The sequence below is a fragment of the Peromyscus californicus genome, unplaced genomic scaffold, assembly GCF_007827085.1.
Source record: "Peromyscus californicus insignis strain IS unplaced genomic scaffold, ASM782708v3 Scaffold_5__1_contigs__length_169319896, whole genome shotgun sequence".
Taxonomy (NCBI): Eukaryota; Metazoa; Chordata; class Mammalia; order Rodentia; family Cricetidae; genus Peromyscus; species Peromyscus californicus.
The window spans coordinates 91,006,930-91,026,473 of NW_026294573.1; the positions used below are offsets into that span (position 1 = coordinate 91,006,930).

The window sequence follows — 19,544 nt, forward strand, 5'->3', positions numbered from 1 at the left end:
AATGCTTGGCGCTTATATTCTGTTTCGAGTCTTTTTAAAATTTACGTTTTGTTTTATGTGTGTGGATATTTTCTTACATGCACGTTTGAGCACTGTTTGTTTGTTTTTTGTTTTTTTGGTTTTTCGAGACAGGGTTTCTCTGTGTAGCTTTGCGCCTTTCCTGGAACTCACTTGGTAGCCCAGGCTGGCCTCGAACTCACAGAGATCCGCCTGGCTCTGCCTCCCGAGTGCTGGGATTAAAGGCGTGCGCCACCAACGCCCGGCACTGTTTGTGTATCTGGTACCCATAGAGTCTAGAAGGCGTTGGGTCCTCTGGGAACTGGAGTTACAGACAGTTGTGAGCTGTCATTTAGGTGCTGGGAATTGAATCAAGGTCCTCTGGAAAAGCAGACAGTGCTCTTAACCACTGAGTCATCCATCTCTCCAGCATTTTGTTTGGGTCTTTGTTATCATTCCATATAACTTATTTCAAAATGAAATTCAACATACATTCACTAGTTGGTATCTGTTTTTCATCTAACATTTTTAAATAAGTATTTTGAATGTGAGTGTTGTACATGTGTTGTTTTTCTAAGAGACTTTAAAGATTTTCATTTGTCTTAATGATCTGTACATGCCACCTTTTATACTGTATTTCAGTGCTTAAAACCAAATGATAAAACTCTTGGTATTCGTGTACTGTAGAGCTGCTGATAAAACAAAACTGGGTTAAAAGAGTTCTAGAGCTGCTAGTGAGTTCAGTAAACGTGTGTGGCTCAAGGATCATTTTATTGTGATGGGGACTGAACCTCCCATGTGCTGGGCAAGTGCGCTGCCGCTGAGCTATACCTCCAGTGAAAAAGTCATCTTGTGTACCCCACTTAACTTTGTGAGCAGTAGGGTGGAATGCAATGGGAAGTGATGCCCTTACTCAGAGCAGCTGGGTGGAGCCGAGGAAACGTCTGTGAGTGCTGAACCTGTGATTTGCCCCCTCCTGTTCTTATGTCTCTAAGATTTGTTGGACTGTCTGGAGAGCATCTGGAACTGTATGTTCCAGATAACCGCCCTCAGGTGAACTCACAATCACAATTAATAGAAGCATTGTCCTGAGAAATGATGCAAGATGCTTTGCTGGCTAGCCCCTGGGTTGCAATATCTAAAGCTATTGATTTAGTCTCTTGGGTTAGGCTGATTAAAATTAAGCTGGGTTTAACTTTCTTGACCTTTGTGATATATTTTTTTTAAGTATTGGGATAAAAGTTTTAAAAGTTGCTTCATTTTTTTTTAATTTTTAGATTACCACACTTATTAACCATAAAGATAATACCAAAAAGTCTGATAAAACTCTGCAAGCAATTCAGCGTGTGGGACAAGCTGTCAACTTGGCAGTTGGAAGATTTGTTAAAGTAGGGGAAGCTATAGCCAATGAAAACTGGGATTTGAAAGAAGAAATTAGTATTGCCTGCATTGAAGCTAAGCAAGCAGGTATGTGAATGTTTATCTACCTTTTATTTGTCTATTTGTTGTTGTTGTTTTTGTTTTGTTTTAGGAGACAAGGTTTTACCATGTAACCCTTGCTGACCTGGAACTTTTTGTGTAGGCCAGGCTGGCTTTGAACTCATAGAGATCCACCTGTCTCTTCCTCTGCCTCCCAAGCACTGGGATTAAAGCTATGTGCTACCATGGCTACTCTTATAAAGGAAATATTTAATTGTGGTGGCTTGCTTACAGTTTCAGAAATTCAGTCCATTATCATCATGGTGGGGAGCATGGCAGCATGCAGGCAGATGTGGTGCTGGAGCTGAGAGTCCTACATCTTGCAGCCAACAGGAAGTCAACTGACACACTGGGCAGTATCCTGCACATAAGAAACCTTAAAGCCCGCCTCCACAGTGACGCACTTCCTCCTCCAACAAGGCCATACCCACTCCAACAAAGCCACACCTCCTGATAGTGGCACTCCCTATGAAATTATGGGGGTCAGTTACATTCAAACTGCCATACACACCCAGCTCTTGTTTTCTTCTTGAGGCAGGTCTTACTACATAGCCCAGGCTATCCTCAAACATAGTGGGAGTCCTTCTGCCCCAGTCTCCCTGGTGCTGGAGTGCATCACCATGCCCAGCTGTGAATACTTATTTTAAAGGTTATTTATACCAATTTCATTGTTCTGGATATTATAGGAGATATTTTATTTATTTATTTTGAGGCAGTCTCACTATGTAGCTGGTTGTTCTGGAACTCACTGTATAAACCAGGTTGGCTTTTACCTTGAAGTGATCCTCTTGCCTGTGGATCCCAAGTGCTAGGATTATAGGTGTGTGCTGCTACACCCAGAAAAACTTAAGAATTTATTCATTTTCTGCAGTGCTAAGGATTGAACCCTGGGCTGTTTCTAGCACATCAAGCTATCACCAAGCTACATCCTTGACAAAATACTTCAGTTTTGCTTTAAGTTAAGATATCCTAGAACATTAGTGACCTGAGTTGGCTTTTAGGAATGTTGGGCCTCTCTTGACTCCAGTCCTAAGCCTGAAACACAGGATTCATTCACTGGTTAGAATAGTGGCATGCCACGCTGACCATTAGCAACTGAGGTGGGCGATACGCAGAAGCGAGGTTGAGAGAGAGGGTTAAGAATGCAGGTAGGGAGATTTCATAGGCTGTGTTCACAGCAGAAACAGCCTAACACAATGTGATCGAGTTACAGAGAGCAGGAAGAATGCAAAGCACACTTGGTGATGTTGCTGAATCGATAGAATGAGGGTGTTCACTGGAGGAATGGGGGGACTCGGGCTTGACTCTCGGGCTTCTAGACATTTGTTGGCTTAGGAAACAGCTTTATGTGAGAAGCAGAGGAGAAGACCTTACCCTGTTTGTAGTTTATATTTTTCTCATTACAAAAAAGAATTTGAATTGGTTTATAATAAAAGAGATGGTAAATGACTCTATTAAAATAAGAGGGAAAAACATATTTAATTAAGCATGCAACTTATCTTTGTGCTTCCTGGAAAGCAAGACAAAAATGTGAGAAACAGAGGGTTATATAATCCTCATTGTTTGCTGAGAGGAAACAAACCAGTTTGTAAGAGGAGAGTCCTATTTTCCTGGCACCACATTATTCCGTGGGCACTTCAACAGCATGTTACCGAGTACAGTGGACAATGCGGAGAAAGCAGAAGGGCGTTTGTTCTCCAATTGTTCCTGATAAGCAAGAGGGGCAGGGATACAGGGAAGGAGCAGCTTTGTCACCTGGCCTCAGTGTGAGCTGGCAGCCCCAGCCCAGGACCAGGCAAGTCCCTCTGGTGGCCTGGGCCTCACACACCATCTCCTCTAAGCCGACAGACATGCCTCTTGATCCTGTGACAAACCCCTTCCCCCAACCGTGAGCCTCCTGAAGCTACATAATAAGGACTCTCCATCCTCCAGACGATTGAAGATGAAGATGGCACTCCTGAAGGCTTGCTGGCTCAGTCAGCCCTCAATGGCCATTGTCTCCTGGGCAATGTATGCACACTTGAGGGCAAGAATATGAAGCAGTGATCAAAACCTAGAGCTTCTGGGTTAATGACTTACATTCCAGTCCCACCTCCTCCAACAGGCAGAGAGACACTGGGCAAGCCTCAGTGTTCTCAGGGGACAAAGGGGCTATTCATATTTGTAGAGGCATGATATGATGTGTGTGTGTGTGTGTGTGCATTTGGTACAAATAAGTGTTCATCAAATTTTCATGTCATAATTATTGCATTTTATTCTTTCTCTCGGGTGAGTTCCTGTGTTGTTTTAACTTTTTACTTGACTACCTGTCAAGATTTATGTTTTATATGGTAGCTCAGTAAATATTTTTGTTAGAGTGTCTTAGAGTTTTCACTCTAAGGGACTATATTAGTTCATTGCTTATAATACATTAGAAGTGACAACCATGAAACTGTAAACTTTGTGCCTTTTCTGGGAATTCTTTGCAGTCTACACTTGGAAGAGCTATGCTGGGAAGGAGACACTTGACCCTGTTCTGCAGGGGACGGGGGTTACCACCCACTTACTGGTTTGTTGAATGCCCAGGGTTTAGTCAGAAAAAGGAATGGTTAAACAATGCCATCTGTGCAGGCTCTTCTGCGGTGCCTTTGGTGGCCAAGAGTGATAGGAAAAATGGACATTTTCCAGGGGAACAAAGAAAACATCTTTTCTTCAGCTATTGCTGCTAGACCAGGACCTCAGCCGTTTCCTCTGCTCCTTCCGGCACAATAAGGGTTAGTTCCGAGCACATTTGTCCTCTGCAGATTTTGCCATAAAAACTTAGTGACACAGCAGTGTCCATTGCTGTGTGCAAGTTACCCTCCATGCAGCAGAGTCTCAGACCGGAGTCGGGACGGGGCTTTCCTGGGCCATCCTGGGTCAGCACATCTTAGGATGCTGGGTGGAGGTGTCTGTCCGGCCTTAGTTATCTGCAGGCCTCACTGCGCTGGAGATGTTTTGCACACTCCCAATGGCACTGGCAGGCTTCACTTCCTGGTTGACAGTTGGTCACCATGTGGATCTCTTTGTAGTAAGGCTGCCTGTAGAGAGAAAACAAGATGATGGTCTCAGTTTTTAAAAATTCGTGTATGTATGTGTATCTGTGGCCACGCACACGCCACAGTGCATGTGTAGGTTAGAGACAACTCTTAGGAGTCAGTTTTCTTTATCATGGTTCTAAAGATTAAAGTCAGGGCATCAGACTTGCATGGCAAGTGCTCTTGCCCACAGCCATCTCACTGACTTGGCCTGAGAGGATTTGATCGCTCAATTTCCGAAGTGTCGTCGTACCTCCTCTTCTGCCCACCATCTGAGGACACTTGGTGGATATGGGTACCAGCAGGTAGAGCTCTTTGGAGGCTGGCTACCATAAACTTTGATTTATTGGTAAAGCATCAGTTAGCTGTCCATATTTAGTGACCTGTGTTTTGTGTGTACCTGTATCGTTTTGAATTTCTGCTGCCTAAAGCTAAATTTGTCATTTCCTTCCTGAGTCTTTGACCATCTTTAAGTGATTTGGTTTATACTTTTGAAATAGTTCTTTCTTTCTTTCCTTCTTATCATTGGTCAGCTCCTAGGTTTATATTTTCTTTCCTCCCTGTCTCCTAAATCACTTTCCTCTTTATGTCCTGTGGCTGCCTCTGTGAAGTCCTCTCTCCTGCACTGACAGCTGCCCTGCTCTAAGTCTGTTTTTTCCAGTCTGTTCTACGTTTTCCCAGCTACCGGCTGTTCTAAGTATTAACTGGTTTATATCCTGTGGTTTGGCCATAGAGATTTTAATATTTTTTACTTGAGATTTTTTTATGTTACCGGCCAAGACATTATTGTATGTATATAGTAAAATTAACAACCTTTTGTGAGAAACTCAGTCATTAGACATACATATTTTTAGGACCTCAAAATTTATCTTAAACAAAATTATTTTTAAAATCTTGTTAACTGTAACAGTAAGGAGTTTTAGAGAATCACATTGTATTAATTACTTTTCTACTGCTGTGATAAAACACCATGACCAAGGTGTGGTAATTGAATGTAACCGGCTCTCATAATTTCATAGGGAGTGGCACTATTAGAAGGTGTGGCTTTGTTGAAGTGGGTAAGGCCTTGTTGGAGGAAGTGTGTCACTGTGGGGCGGGCTTTGAAATTTCCTATGCTCAGGATACTGCCCAGTGTGTCAGTTGACTTCCTGTTGCCTGCAAGATGTAGCACTCCCAGCTCCAGCACGTCTGCCTGCATGCTGCCATGCTCCCCGTCATGATGATAATGGATTGAAGCTCTGAAGCTGTAAGCCACCACCTCAATGAAATGTTTTCTTTGTAAGAGTTGCCATGGTCATGGCGTCCCTTCACAGCGACAGAGACCTAACTGAGAGAAGGAAGAGTGGAGGGCTAGATCTAGTCCGTGGTGGTGGAGTGAAGGCGTGACGGCAGGAGCAGGGAACGGGGGCTTGCGTCTTGACCTGAGGCAGGAACCAGAGGGGGTGAAGTAATAATGGCGGAGGTCTTTTAACTCTCAGAGACCACCTAGAGTGACAGACACACTTCCTCCAACACTTCCTCTGATGTGGCATACACGTACATATACAAGCAAAATATCCTTGCACATCAAAAATCAGTACAAGAATCTTTAAAAGAATTAAGCTGGGCATGGTGGTGTACACCTTTAGTCCTAGCACAGGGAGGCTGTGAGTTTGAGGCCAGTCTGGTCTACACAGCAAGTTTCAGGCCAGCCATGAAACTTGGCCACGTACTGGTGAGGAACCTGTCGTAAGACAAAACTGAACTGAAGGAAAACAGTATGAGCTGCCAATGACGAACCCGAAGGTCAGCCAGGGTGTGAACTCTCAGGGGTAAGGGTCTTACTTGGTTTACTTTCCCTCCCCTGTCTCCAGGCAGATCAACAGGCAGATTCCTTAGGTATCTGTAATTCATTCTTCCAGCCCCACCTCCCCTTTTTCAAGACGTTAGCCCCAAAGCCTTGTCTCTCTACTGTCCTTCCATGTCCCTCCAGATCCAGACAGTGGTGGTGATCCACAGTGCCCCGCCTTCCTCACCCCCCTCTGGGGGCCTCACCTAGGCCTGGGCACCTGTGTCCTGCTCACTGCTCTGGATTTAGGTTGCTGGTTCTTGACTCCTGGGACTTTTCTTTTGTCTTGCACAGAGGCAACTCTTAGATTGTGTGGTTGGCCAAATACTGGAAAGACAAATGGTGGTTTTCTGACCAGGTTAAAGTTTGTCATGGTTCTGAAGAGTGTACTTTTTTTTTTTGGGTGTGTGTGTGTGTGTGTGTGTGTGTGTGTGTGTGTGTGTGTGTGTGTGTGGTTTTTCTGCTAGAAAGCATCCCAGGAGCATCTAAGGCAGGGTTGTTTCTTGTGCCTGAAGTTCCCATGCTTGCTGTAGCCACGGTGAGAGAAAAGTCTAGCTTTTTGTTGGAGTGCTTTATTCCCAGCAGAACATTCCTCTTTCTTGTTAGGAGAAACAATTGCAGCACTCACGGATGTGGCCAGATGGAATCATCTGGACTCGGACGGCCAGAGCACAATTCTGACAGACAAATCAGGAGTTGTGCAGGCCGCCAGGCTGCTGCTGTCCTCGGTGACAAAGGTGTTGCTGCTGGCGGACCGTGTCGTCATCAAGCAGATAGTGACGTCCAGAAACAAGGTATTCACTCGTGTCTGTGCTTGTGTCTCAGGGTGGCTCAGAATCCTGTGGAGGTGACATCCAGATCGTTGGCTATGCATGTTCATTATTTATAGCACCCATTGCCCAGAGTTTAAAATAGTGCGTTCCTACACCTACCATCTCCAATTTACCGAGCTTACTTATTTCTATTTTTAAAAAAAAATTAGTTTTTTATGTATATGATTGTTTGCCTGCATGTAAGTCTGTGTATCATAGGTATGCCTAGTGTTCACAGAGTCCAGAAGAGGGATTCAGATCTCCTGAAACTGGAGTTACAGATGGCTGTGAGCTGCCATGTGGGTGCTGGGAATCGAACCTGAATCCTCTGGAAAAACAGTCAGTGCTCCTAACCACTGAGCCATCTCTCCAGCCCCAGGCCTAAACTTTGAAATGCAAATAATGTTTCTGATTTAACAGCAACAACACAGCAAAAGTCTTGTTGAGGCTTACTGCCAATGTATGCAATTTGGGAAGAAAAGCTAAGCTGATGTTGTATGCGGTAGAGACCTAGTAAACAAATATTCTGAGTCCTTCAGTACTTTTATCCAGTCAGAGAGTAACCATTTATAAGCTAGAGACAAATGTAAATCACTGGGCTCTGGCTATAGCCCAGTAGGTAGAATGCTTGCCTAGCATGCACTAAGCCCTGGTTTCAATTCCCAGCACATATAAAATGGAATGTCGTGGTACACACCTGTAATCACAGCACTTGGGAAATGGACGCAGGATGATCAGGAGGTCAAGGCCAGCCTCAGCTACATTGAAGTTTGAGACCAGCCTGGGCTACGTGAGACCCTGTCTAAAAAAAAAAAAAATTATCTGAAACTATAATTATCCACAACTACAAAGCTCCCATATGTAGAACCCTTAAATATTTCTAAAGAATTGCAAACGTAAAGAATGGATAAACTCTTGCCCTCCCTCAGACAGTGGCCCTGATCACTGAGAACTAAGCAACATTGCTTTCTGTTGATGCTCCCCTAGGTGAGGTGGACAGCAACCAAATCAGCCAGGGAAGAGGTGCATCCTCTCAGTAGGATCTGAAGGTGGCCCCGTTGACCCGCTCACCCCCCCAGGAATGTTCTAGGGAGGAAGTGCATCCTCTCAGTTGGATCTGAGGGTGGTCCCATTGACCCCTCATCCCCCCAGGAATGTTCTAGGGAGGAGATGCATCATCCTCTCTGTAGGATCTGAGGGTGGTCCTGTTGACCCCCTCATCCCCCCAGGAATGTTCTAGGGAGGAGATGCATCATCCTTTCAGTAGGATCTGAGGGTGGTCCCATTGACCCCTCATCCCCCCAGGAATGTTCTAGAGAGGAGATGCATCATCCTCTCAGTAGGATCTGAGGGTGGTCCTGTTGATCCCCTCACCCCCCCAGGAATGTTCTAGGGAGGAAATGCATCCTCTCAGTAGGATCTGAGGGTGGCCCTGTTGACTCCCTCAACCCCCCAGGAATGTTCTAGGGAGGAGATGCATCCTCTCAGTAGGATCTGAGGGTGGCCCTGTTGACCCCCTCCACCCCTCAGGAACGTTGAGCAAACCAAAAAGTGTAAGTTTAAAGAGGAAAAGAAATCGGAGAGAGTGACAGACAAAGGAAGAGTTTCCTGTCTTTTCGAGGTGGAGGCTGTGCTCCGTGTGCCGGCTTCCTTATCTGTGGAACTGCTTGTGTTTCCTGAGCTGCCTGGGCAGGTTAGCAGGCCAAATGCTCTCCATAGCCTCGGTGAAAATGAGCAAGCACAGGATATCTGTGTTTTTCTAACCTATCTTGCTCTGGCCAAAATTCAGTAGTTATTTTAGAAAAAAACTATCAGAAAATATGTTTCACATTTGTCTACTGTTTTTCTTATGTCAAGGAAGCAGCATTTTCAGCTGGTTGTACTGTGCATGTTCTGTTCCCTCTTCGCTGCCCGAAGTTTCTTGGCAGTTGATCTAGTCTGCACAGCAGCGCCCGACTGATCAAAACTGTTTTTTAACCGAGAATTCCTAAACCCCCATCCTACTCCTAGCTCTGTGGATTACTTCCCCTCCATTTTCTTTCAAAACTGGGGTTCCTCTAGTCCTAGTTCAATGACCTGTATAGTTTCTGTGTGTTTTTTTTTTTCTCCTCACTGCCTTCTTAGTTCTTATGCTATCATTGTCAACTGTCTGCTGCTGTAACAAAATGCCTTCGGCTAGGTTCTTTATAAAGACAGGAGGTTTATTTAGCTTGCCTCATCTCTTCAGACTAGCCAAATAGGTGAGCTCCAGGTTTAGGACCCTGCCTCAGTAAATAAAGAGAGGGATTGGTGAACACACCCAATGTCCAGCTCTGTCCTTCACATCTGTGTTCACATGTGTATCTGCACACACATTTATTCACACACATGCATGTATACATACACATACCAATAAATACTTCAAATGAAAAAAGTTCAAGATCATCCTCAGTTCCATGGAGAGTTTGAGGTCAGCCTAGGCTAGGGACTGTGTGTCAAAAAACAAAACAAACAAAACCCCCAAATACACAAAGGAAGATCTCATTCGTGAAGCCAAGTGTGAAGAAGCAAAGAATGGGCAGAACTGCTGTTATTGCTATGCTCAGACATGCTTTGAAGGAGCCTCCATGGCCCTGTGCTGGGGGCCCTGGGCCCCCGTGTGTTCATGTGAGAGTTGGTGGAGTCTTCCAAAGGTGGCATCTATTCAAAGGCCCATAAGTCACTGCAGGTGTTGCCATCAGAGGTGATTAACACAGCCTGCACGGAGCTCCTTAAGAGTTACTATTATTGCCGGGCGGTGGTGGCGCACGCCTTTAATCCCAGCACTCGGGAGGCAGAGCCAGGCGGATCTCTGTGAGTTCGAGGCCAGCCTGGGCTACCAAGTGAGTCCCAGGAAAGGCGCAAAGCTACACAGAGAAACCCTGTCTCGAAAAACCAAAAAAAAAAAAAAAAAAAAAAAAAAAAAAAAAAAAAAAAAAAGAGTTACTATTATTAAAAGATAAGATTGAGCTGGGAGTGGCTCTCATGCCTATAATCTCAGCTCTTGAGAGGCTGAGGCAGGAGGATCACCATGAGTTCAGGACCAGACTATGGGACTACATAGTGAGTCTAAGGCCAGCCTAAGTCACATTGAGAGACCCTGCAAAGTACAGAATCTACCTCTAGGTAGAGACACGCCCTTGTCTCCTCTTTAAGGGTTAATCCAGCAGGGAAGGTCAGGGACCTGCCTAGGAAGACCCCCTAGAAATGCAGGCTCACCCAGACAGTGTGCTTTTCCTTTTCAGAATCCCTTGCCCCGCGCAGTTCCTAAGCCCAGAGGTTCAGCTGGTTCTGTGCTGAGGCTGCCCTTTGCTTTTCACTCATCTTTTTCCTGCAGATGCTTTTAACTCCCTACGCACTATTTAGTCAAGATTTTTTTTCTTCCTTTGAATTTATAAGCAACTCACATCTCCTTCTCCTAAAACCAAGTCAAATTCCCTAAGTGGTTCTAACTGTTGAACCAGCTTTTATGTCTTAGAGGCCCTTCTCTCTCTCTCTCTCTCTCTCTCTCTCTGTCTCTGTCTCTGTCTCTGTCTCTGTCTCTGTCTGTCTGTCTGTCTGTCTCTCTCTCTCTCTCTCTTCGTTTTTCTCAGCTTTCCCATAGAATTTAGAGCTTTTCTTCTTTCCCTCCACTCTGCTCAGCTCTGGAAGTCTCAGTCTGCGTCTTGTTCATTGCCCAACAGTAATGTATTTCTGTCTTGCAGGTTCTTGCAACCATGGAGAGACTGGAGAAAGTAAACAGCTTCCAGGAGTTTGTTCAGATATTCAGTCAGTTTGGAAATGAAATGGTGGAGTTTGCGCATCTGACGGGAGACAGACAAAATGTATGTCCTTACCACACTGAAAATTCTTCAGATAAATGTGTACCTTTTACTTTGGGTAGAAATATGATCTTTTTAATCACTTGAGTTGACTTCTTTACTCACTAAATCTATGATATTGGTCTTAAAAACCTTTATAATGAATCCAGGGTATGTAGTAGATTAATGTGTCTTTTTGTACATATGTGGCAATTAATAATGCCTGCATTAGGAACAGTCTGGCTGTGTGGAAGGCCAACTTTCCCTTTCATGAGGTGTTCTATTTGGCTCTTCTACCAGGGCTCAGGCAGACAAGTTGAACTAGTACGTGTAATTTTAGAATATTTTCTATATATTTGTTTACTTACTATAACTAGATTAATATTAAGAACACATGCTCTTGTTCTATTTGCACTGGCTATATTATGTTAGGTATTTAATATACATGATTGCATTTAATATTCAAAGCAATCCTACAAATTGAGTATTGTTATTAGTGTTTTATACATAAGGGAACCAAACCTGAGATGGATTTCTCTAAGGTCACTCTGCTAGTGGATGGGATTTGGTTACATCTATTCCTAAAGCCTGTCATTGTTCAACTGCAGCTCAGTGTCTGTTCTTTGAGATCTGTTCCCCAATTCAGACCAATGTTTCTAAGTTTGAGGAGGTAGAAGACCACAGCATGTCAGAATAGACTCTCTCTGGTTGGGATGTTTGCTTATGAACCATCTTGTCAGCAGGCCTGACCTGTGGTACTGAGATCTGGACATCCTTGCTCAGGCCACTCCTTCAGTTTTGGACATGAGCTTTCCTGGTTGCAGCTACAGTTGCGAGATGGACATTGGCCTGGAAAATGGCAGGCTGGGGAGCAGTATTTGTCTCTGAAAAAACTGAATGTTTAGGTGGCTGGCAAGCTGGCTGGGTGGGTAAAGGCACTGGCCTGAGTGCAGTCCTCAGGATCCACATGGTGGAAGGAGATTTCAACTCCTGTAAGCTGTCCTCTGACCTCCACAGGAATGCTATGACATGTGCATGCCCATGCATGCATGTGAGCACACACAGATACACAGACACACAGACATACCCATATATGTGCACTTGCACACAAAATCAACAAATAAATGAAATACAAATTTTGAAAAGCCACCTGAGTAACACCTTGTCTCTTTTTCTGTTCTGCCACCATTGGTCTTTCATACTTTGGTTTCTTTTCTTTCTCTTCTTCTCTCATCAACCTTTCCCTCTGCCCTCCCCATACTCTTGCCCTATAAAGATTATTAGCCTAAGTATTTTTATGACAGTTCATCATCTAACATTTTTCGATCACCTGGGCCAGTGTAGTGTGACTCCGATTCCAAAGCCTGTGTAGCTCTTTTGGCTGTGTTTCCTGTTGGCCACAAAATGGGGAAGACCTCCACTGTTATTCTGATTTGTAGTTAGGAATTTGGTATGGAGCCAGGATGGTGGCTTGCTCCTGTAATCCCAGCACTTGGGATTCTAAGGCAACAGGATCACCATTACTTTGAGGCCAACCTAGGCCTGCCTGGTACCTTCCAGGATAGCCTGTGCTACATGGCAAGACCCTGCTTCGGAAATCAAAAAAGAAAATAAAATTGGTCTGTAGAATATTGGTGTAGAGAATATTTCTCCAAGGTCCAATAAGACTGTGAACAACTCTTTTAAACTTGTGCATTTGGCTGAAGGATAGCCCTAGCTGGCTTGGAACTCACTGTATAGACCAGGCTATCTTCAAATTCATAGAGATCCTCCTGCCTCTGCTTCCCCAGTGCTGGCATTTAAGGCGTGCACCACCTCACCTGGCAGGAATACCTATTAAATTTAACTCATCAGGTAGAGAGTAGTAGGTATTTTCCCCACTGGGGTTTGGTGAGTGCTGTGCCTAGCTCACTTTTTTAGTGTTTGTTTCCAGAGTTGGAGCCCGCCCTTTCTTAATCTGGTCAGAATGTGCTGGAAATAGCCATCAGCTAGCCTCTTCAGACTCAGCAGATTCTCCCAACTTACTGGGAATTGGAGTACTCTAGGTATTGGGGACCTAACAGTAAGGAAACCAAAGTCCCTGCCCTATGGAACTTCTGTTTCAGAGGGTGTGGGAGGAAGCAGATGGTAACACAGACATGTGGACTGCAGTACGTGACCTCAGAGAGGGAAACCAGCCGCTCTGCCTCCTCTCTTTTCTGAGCAGTGTGACTGGCCTTTTGGACATTGTTGTTGAGTGAATGGCTGCTGATATGATCTTAGACTACCCAGTGATTTGATTTAATCTTTAGGATTTGAAAGATGAAAAGAAAAAGGCCAGAATGGCAGTGGCAAGGGCTGTGCTTGAAAAGGGCACAATGATGCTCCTCACAGCTTCAAAGGTAAGCGCCTGTGTTACTCATCTGAGTCAATGATGAGAACAACCTGAGCAAATGCATCAACTGTGCGAGCCTCACATTTTATTTCATTTATTCTTTTCTTATGCAGAGGACTGCACTCAGTGCCTTGTGCCTGCTAAGCATGTACTCCACCACTCAGCCTCCCCCCAGCCCTCCCTACTTGACATTTTTGAAGGGATGAAAAGAGTACCTTAGAACCAAGTCAGATCTGTTTCTAGTATCGTGAATGCTAACCTTCCTTCCCCAGCTCCTGAATCTGAGCCCGCTTTGACTCAGCAGTTAAGCAGAAGAGAGGGGATCAAGTATTGTGAACAGAGGCTGCCAGGCACCGTAACACACTGCAGAATTTGCCAGGCCACACGATCTAGTAAAAGCTGAGCAAGTCAGGATTGGTTAAGCACAATTTGAGGAGTATGTGGAATGAAGCCTCCGTTGGTTTCTTCCATGAATTCACAGCCTCTCCTTTCTATTTCCACTTTTATAAAATGATGGCACAGCAGTGTGTGTTCCCAAGCCCCAGTTGGTACAGTTCAGGGATGAGCTGGTAAATGTCTCCATAGGAGTTTATAGAGAACTGCCTTTTCCTCTGGAGTATTTACTGATACTCTGGGATCAGCAAAAGCACAAAAGCAGAGGCAGATGTTCTTTTCAATCTAGAACCTGGAGTAGATGTTTGCATCACTTTTTTTTTTTTTTTAAAAGATTTATTTATTTATTTATTTATTATGTACACAGTATTCTGCCTGCATGTGTCCCTGCAGGCCAGAAGAGGGCACCAGATCTCATTACAAGTGGTTATGAGCCACCATGTGGTTGCTGGAAATTGAACTCAGGACCTCTGGAAGAGCAGTCGGTGCTCTTAACCACTGAGCCATCTCTCCAGCCCTGCATCACGTTTTAAAAGGGAATGATGCAGCCACAGTCATGTGTCATCTTGCTCAGTTTTCCCCACTCCTTTCTTGTTCTTGCATGTGTGAGGCAGCTCTTAACAAACACTTTTAATCATGATAACGATGTCGGGTTTTTCCATCATTGAAATCAAGACGAATGTACTGTTGATGTTTGAAGATGCAGCTTTTCTCTCTGGTCATTCACTTAACCTTGCTGTCGCTTTTTACTCATCCTGCTTCCACACTAGTGAGGAGAGGCAGCTGGGGGAGCCGGGGAGCCAGGAGATTTGGGTAAAGAACCATTTTTATTAGCATGGCATGTTCTCTGTAAGATTTTAATGTGTTATGATACGAGTTATTATTAAAATAAACCCCTCAACTGTTGGGAAGACATGTCTCAGGCATCCCAGCTGTGACTCAGCCCATAAAAACAAAGAAGGAGTGTTTGACCGGATGAGAGTGGCCCTGGATAAGGTCATCGAGATCGTGACTGAGTGCAAACAGAACGGAGGGACTGACAGCTCATCTATCAGCATTTTTGCTGGGATTAAAGAGTTGAAGGTAAGGATGAAGAGTAGCTTTTGCCCTGTTCCCTTTGTCATTTCCGAGAGCATCATTGTGTATAGTGATCAGGTTTCGTGTAATGATTTGGAGTGCTTCTTCTGGGGTCGAGAGATGGCTCAGTGGTTGAGAGTGCTTCCTGTTTTTGAAGAGCACTAAAGTTAGGGTCCCAGAACCCATACTGGGTGCCTCATAACTGCATGAGACTAGCTCCAGGGACACACTCTTTTAACCTCCCTGGGTGCCCATACTCATGTGCATCCCTCCCCACACACAAACACCATACACATAATTAAAAAAAAATAGAGTGGTTCTTCACAGAAAGCAATATATCTCAGGGGCTGGAGAGCTGGCTCAATGGTTGAGAGCATGGACTGCTCTTGCAGAGGACCGATTCATTTGTTAGCACGTACATGGCAGCTCACAGCTGCCTGTAACTCCATTCCAGGGGATCTGATGCTCTAATCTGGCCTCCCCGGCATCAGGCATGCACTTGGTGTACATATGTACATACAGGCAAATCACTCATACACATTTAAAAAAAATCGAATATATTTCTTTAATATAGTACCATTTTCTGTGGAAACCTGACAGTGAGCAGTATGGGCTCAGGGTTATGTTGACAGACAGTACAGGTCTTTGTTTATAGCAGCAGCCCTGTTGAACTGCTGGTTTAGACAGACTCCTTCATGTAGAGCCTTCTGCAGCTGATCACAAGCAGCATACAATCTCTGTTGGGATCCTTGCTCTTCCTTGTGTGATAGGATCCACATGTGGAGACTGTAACAGCAGCAACAGCAACAGTTACAGCTCTAAAAGAAATCCTACTATCATTCGGAGTCCTCACTCTGTGCCAGCTCAGTCTGAGTGCTTTAAATGTGTGGACACCTGGGATCCTCACAAGTACTGTTGCCATTCTCTTCCTGGTGCTGTTAGAGACAGAGATGAGATGGACTTCCTGCCTCAGTACCAGAGCTGAGATTTGACGCCAGGTGGTCCGACTTCTCCTCAAGAGGTTCCTATAGCATTGTCGAATGCAGCATCATTTACCAGATGAGAAAATGGAAGGAGGCCCTGAAAAGTTACCTGATATGCTAAGGGTGGCACACCTAGAGTAAGCAGAGCTGAGTCAGGCATGGTGTTCTTTCTGTCTCACTGCACCGTGACCTTGTGTGAAGATCCAGGTCAAAACAGGGAGTGAAAAAGCAGCGGGAGAACTGTTCTCTCTGCTGACCGTTGCGTAAGAAGGTGCTCCCAGAATGGGACCCAGCCGTGTAGCTCAGGGTGATCTCAGAATGCCATCCTCCCGCCTCAGCCTTATGAGTGCTGGGATTACAGGCATGGAACACTATGCCTGACTTGACACTGGTCTCTTTTTGATGGAAAAAATAATCTGTAGAGAGAAATTTAATACTTTTTATTTGGTATTGTAAGTGGCCATATCTTATGTAAACAGAACTTAATAGCTTTCAAAGGACCAATATAACTCTATTAAGTTGCTTTTTAAACACATACACAGACATACACACACACACACACACACACACACACACACACACACACACACACACGCACACACGCATGCACACAGAGCCTAAAATGAAAAATAAAGATCAATAACATAAATAATGTGAGTTGCACATGATTAACTTTCAGGTTTCAGTTATTTAAATTCTTAGGTCATCATTGTCTGTTCCTTACTTATTATCCATGTTATTTTAACATTTTTTATTACATTTATTTATTCTGTGTGTGTGTGTGTGTGTGTGTGTGTGTGTGTGAGGTCTGATGATAACTTGTAGGCATCCATTCTCTCCTTCCAACTTGCAAGTCCTGAAGACTGGACTCAGGTCATCAGTCTTGGTAGCATGAATCTTACTTGCTAAGTCATTCAACAACCTCTATTCACATTACTACTTAACTAAAAAGAAAATTCCCCAGGATGGAGTGATGATTGGACACAACTCAGGCCAAGAGAAAGGGCAGCACTCACTTCCCGTCTGGCCTCGTGACTTTCCCCAGCTGGTATTTCACAGGTCGTGCTAAAATGGGGCCTGTGTAAGGATTATTTTGAAATAACTGTGGCGGGAATTTAAAGTGCAAGGTCTACATCAGTGTGCCTGTCAGTGCATTCACTAATTGTGACCACAGTCGTGATCATTACTGCCTTTTGTCTCTGAGTCCAGGTTGTGTCCTAAAAGAGTTCATGGGCTAGAGGCTAAAGTTGCGGTGGCGTAAGTCAAGAGAGAAGGGTTTCCCATGAGTCCATTACACACTGGAAGAACTCTACGCACAGAGTAGGTGGAGCGAGAGAACCCTTAGAGTCTCCAGAAGAAGGATAGGCTGCCAGGGTAGTGCGTGCAGAGAAGACTATGGAGACCTTTATGCCAGACATTAGCCCTTGATTCTGTAGCCGGGGAGGAGCTACCGAGAGGTCATGTGGCATTATCAGTTCAGAAAGGTGATACGGTCCTCCTGGTAGAGGATGTTTGTGCCAGTGGGTGCTATTAGGGACATAAAACAAAATGCAGAATCTGTTAGGAGGTTGGGAGAGGTTCTGGGTGAGCAAAGGCAAGCCTGATGCCCTCTCTAGCCCCGTCACCCTCAGCACTGTGCTCTACCTCCTGCGGTTCAGCACACCGCACTTGAGTGCAAACTTCCTTGGGACTTTGCCTAAGCATTTTTCCAGCTGCAGATGCCTCACCTGGAGGCTGGTTTGTTATTTCTACCAATTCTACACACCGGTGCCTTTCTGCCTTGGTATTCTCTGATGGTGTGGCAATGTCATTGTATTAACAGCTGTTGAACAAAGGCCTTGCGTGGCCATTGATGACTATTGAACAAGGTGGCCTTCCAGGTAACTGGAGAATATAGTGACGATTGGATGGAGGCTGCAATACTCCTAAGCCTGGAAAAGGACTTGCTAATGCATCTCCAGGACACTGTTAGAACTTGTTGCCCATTTTGGAGATACTTAGATGGATTTTCCATGCCTTTTGCCCTCAGTTGAATATTGAAGCTCTTCGGGAGAATCTTTACTTTGAGTCCAAGGAGAACCTTTCTGCTGCATTGGAGGTCATCTTGGAGCGTGTGGAGGACTTCACCGATTCTGCCTACACCAGCCATGAGCACAGGGAACGCATCTTGGAGCTGTCTACTCAGGCGAGAACAGAACTGCAACAGTTCGTTTCCGTGTGGATGCAAGCTGTAAGCACTGTTCGTTAGAGTAAATCTTGGGCAATAGCTTTTCACTTAATGTTTAGAGAGGTGTGGAAGGTAACACAACCAACAGGGCTATGAGTTTGGTTGGTACAGGACAAGCATGCCTTATCCCTTTTCTCCATCCGTGTGGCTCACAGCACCTGCCATGTTCAGGTTGCCCATTCTCCTCGTGGCCAGGCTGGATTCTGTGCTGTTCTCACCATCTACAGTTTCCCTCATTCTTCTGCCATATTCACTTCTGGAAAATTCCTCCTCCTAATGCTTCTTTAGTGTGGAGAGCAGAGGAATAAACGTATTAGAGGTCCTTGAAACATGAGTCTGCTGCCGGTGCCATTCAGATGTGCAGTGCGCTGAGGACAGCTGATGTACAGACAATATTTTAGAATGCTTATTGGGGTCTGATGCAATGAAGGTCAGAGCAGATCTAGCTGTAGGGAAAAAAAGAGTCTGTCACTCTCATACAGACTCCTGGACTAAGGCAGCCAGCAGCCACTTAAGAGGCCTGAGTGCACGCTTTCAACACGGGAGGCTGTTTGAGCAGGATGGGTAAAAACTACAGAAGTGTGACAACACAGGAAGTTTGTCCCAAGTCTCATAGCAATGAAGCAGGAGCAGGGGTGGAGGGGAAATAAAAGACATTAGTTTTAGACACAAATTTATTAAGAAACTTTGGCTCTGAAAATTCACCTGTTTATAGTTGGTGTGGAAAAGGCAATGGAATAACTCAAATTCTATTTTCTGCTGTAACCTTAAACAGGTAAATTAAAGAAATGCTTCAACCAGGTCTGGGAGTATACCTCAGTGGTAGAGCACTTGGTCTCCAGAGTTTGATCCATAGCACCACAAAAACAAACAAGAATACTTTTATTATATATAGTTGAGTGGTATTAAAATGTACTATAATTTATAGTGAAAACTGAATTGGAGTAAGAGATTAAGAAGGTAAAGTGACTTATGTGCCTACTTCTCAACATTTCAGCAAAGCAGGAAGACCAAGAGTGCTGCCGAGGAGCTGGAGCTCACTGTCCTGAAGGTCAGCCATGGGCTCAACGAGCTGAGGAAAGAGGTGAGGCGTCTGACACCTAGCCTCATGCTGTAGGACACATGGGAAGCCCATGTGCACTAGTGCGTTCCTGTGGCCACACAGTGCTTGACTTTCCCCTCCGGTCATTAGTGTGAAGCCACACTTATTAACACTGTCATTCATTCTCAAAGCTCACACATGAATAGGCATAGCAGCCCTTTTCACAATAGCTGGGAACCACCTGGATGGACAGCAACAAGGGTTACTGATAGGTGAATTGATGATTGCTCTACCAAATACTTTGCAGCAATAAGATGACTCCCAAAGCGCACTGCACACGGAGTGCAAGAGGAGGGCACAGAAGACTACCGCGCAAGCGTGTGCTTCCATTTAGAAAAGTCCTTGGTGAAGAAGAGTCAGGCCGGTGGCTTCTTGGGATCAGAGATTTTGAGATATTT

The 19,544-nt window shown here is 44.8% G+C and overlaps 1 protein-coding gene across 3 annotated transcripts in view; it reads left to right on the forward strand.

Moving 5' to 3' along the window:
* The window catches only part of Ctnnal1 (catenin alpha like 1), a 57,959-nt gene that overhangs the window by 13,828 nt on the left and 24,587 nt on the right, over positions 1 to 19,544 (forward strand). For all 3 annotated transcript variants that reach the window (XM_052717146.1, XM_052717148.1, XM_052717147.1), the window contains exons 2-8: positions 1,275 to 1,464; positions 6,967 to 7,154; positions 10,895 to 11,014; positions 13,282 to 13,371; positions 14,670 to 14,840; positions 17,847 to 18,047; positions 19,042 to 19,128. In XM_052717146.1, the coding sequence (XP_052573106.1) occupies positions 1,275 to 1,464; positions 6,967 to 7,154; positions 10,895 to 11,014; positions 13,282 to 13,371; positions 14,670 to 14,840; positions 17,847 to 18,047; positions 19,042 to 19,128 (1,047 nt within the window). The remainder of the gene's footprint in view (positions 1 to 1,274; positions 1,465 to 6,966; positions 7,155 to 10,894; positions 11,015 to 13,281; positions 13,372 to 14,669; positions 14,841 to 17,846; positions 18,048 to 19,041; positions 19,129 to 19,544) is intronic.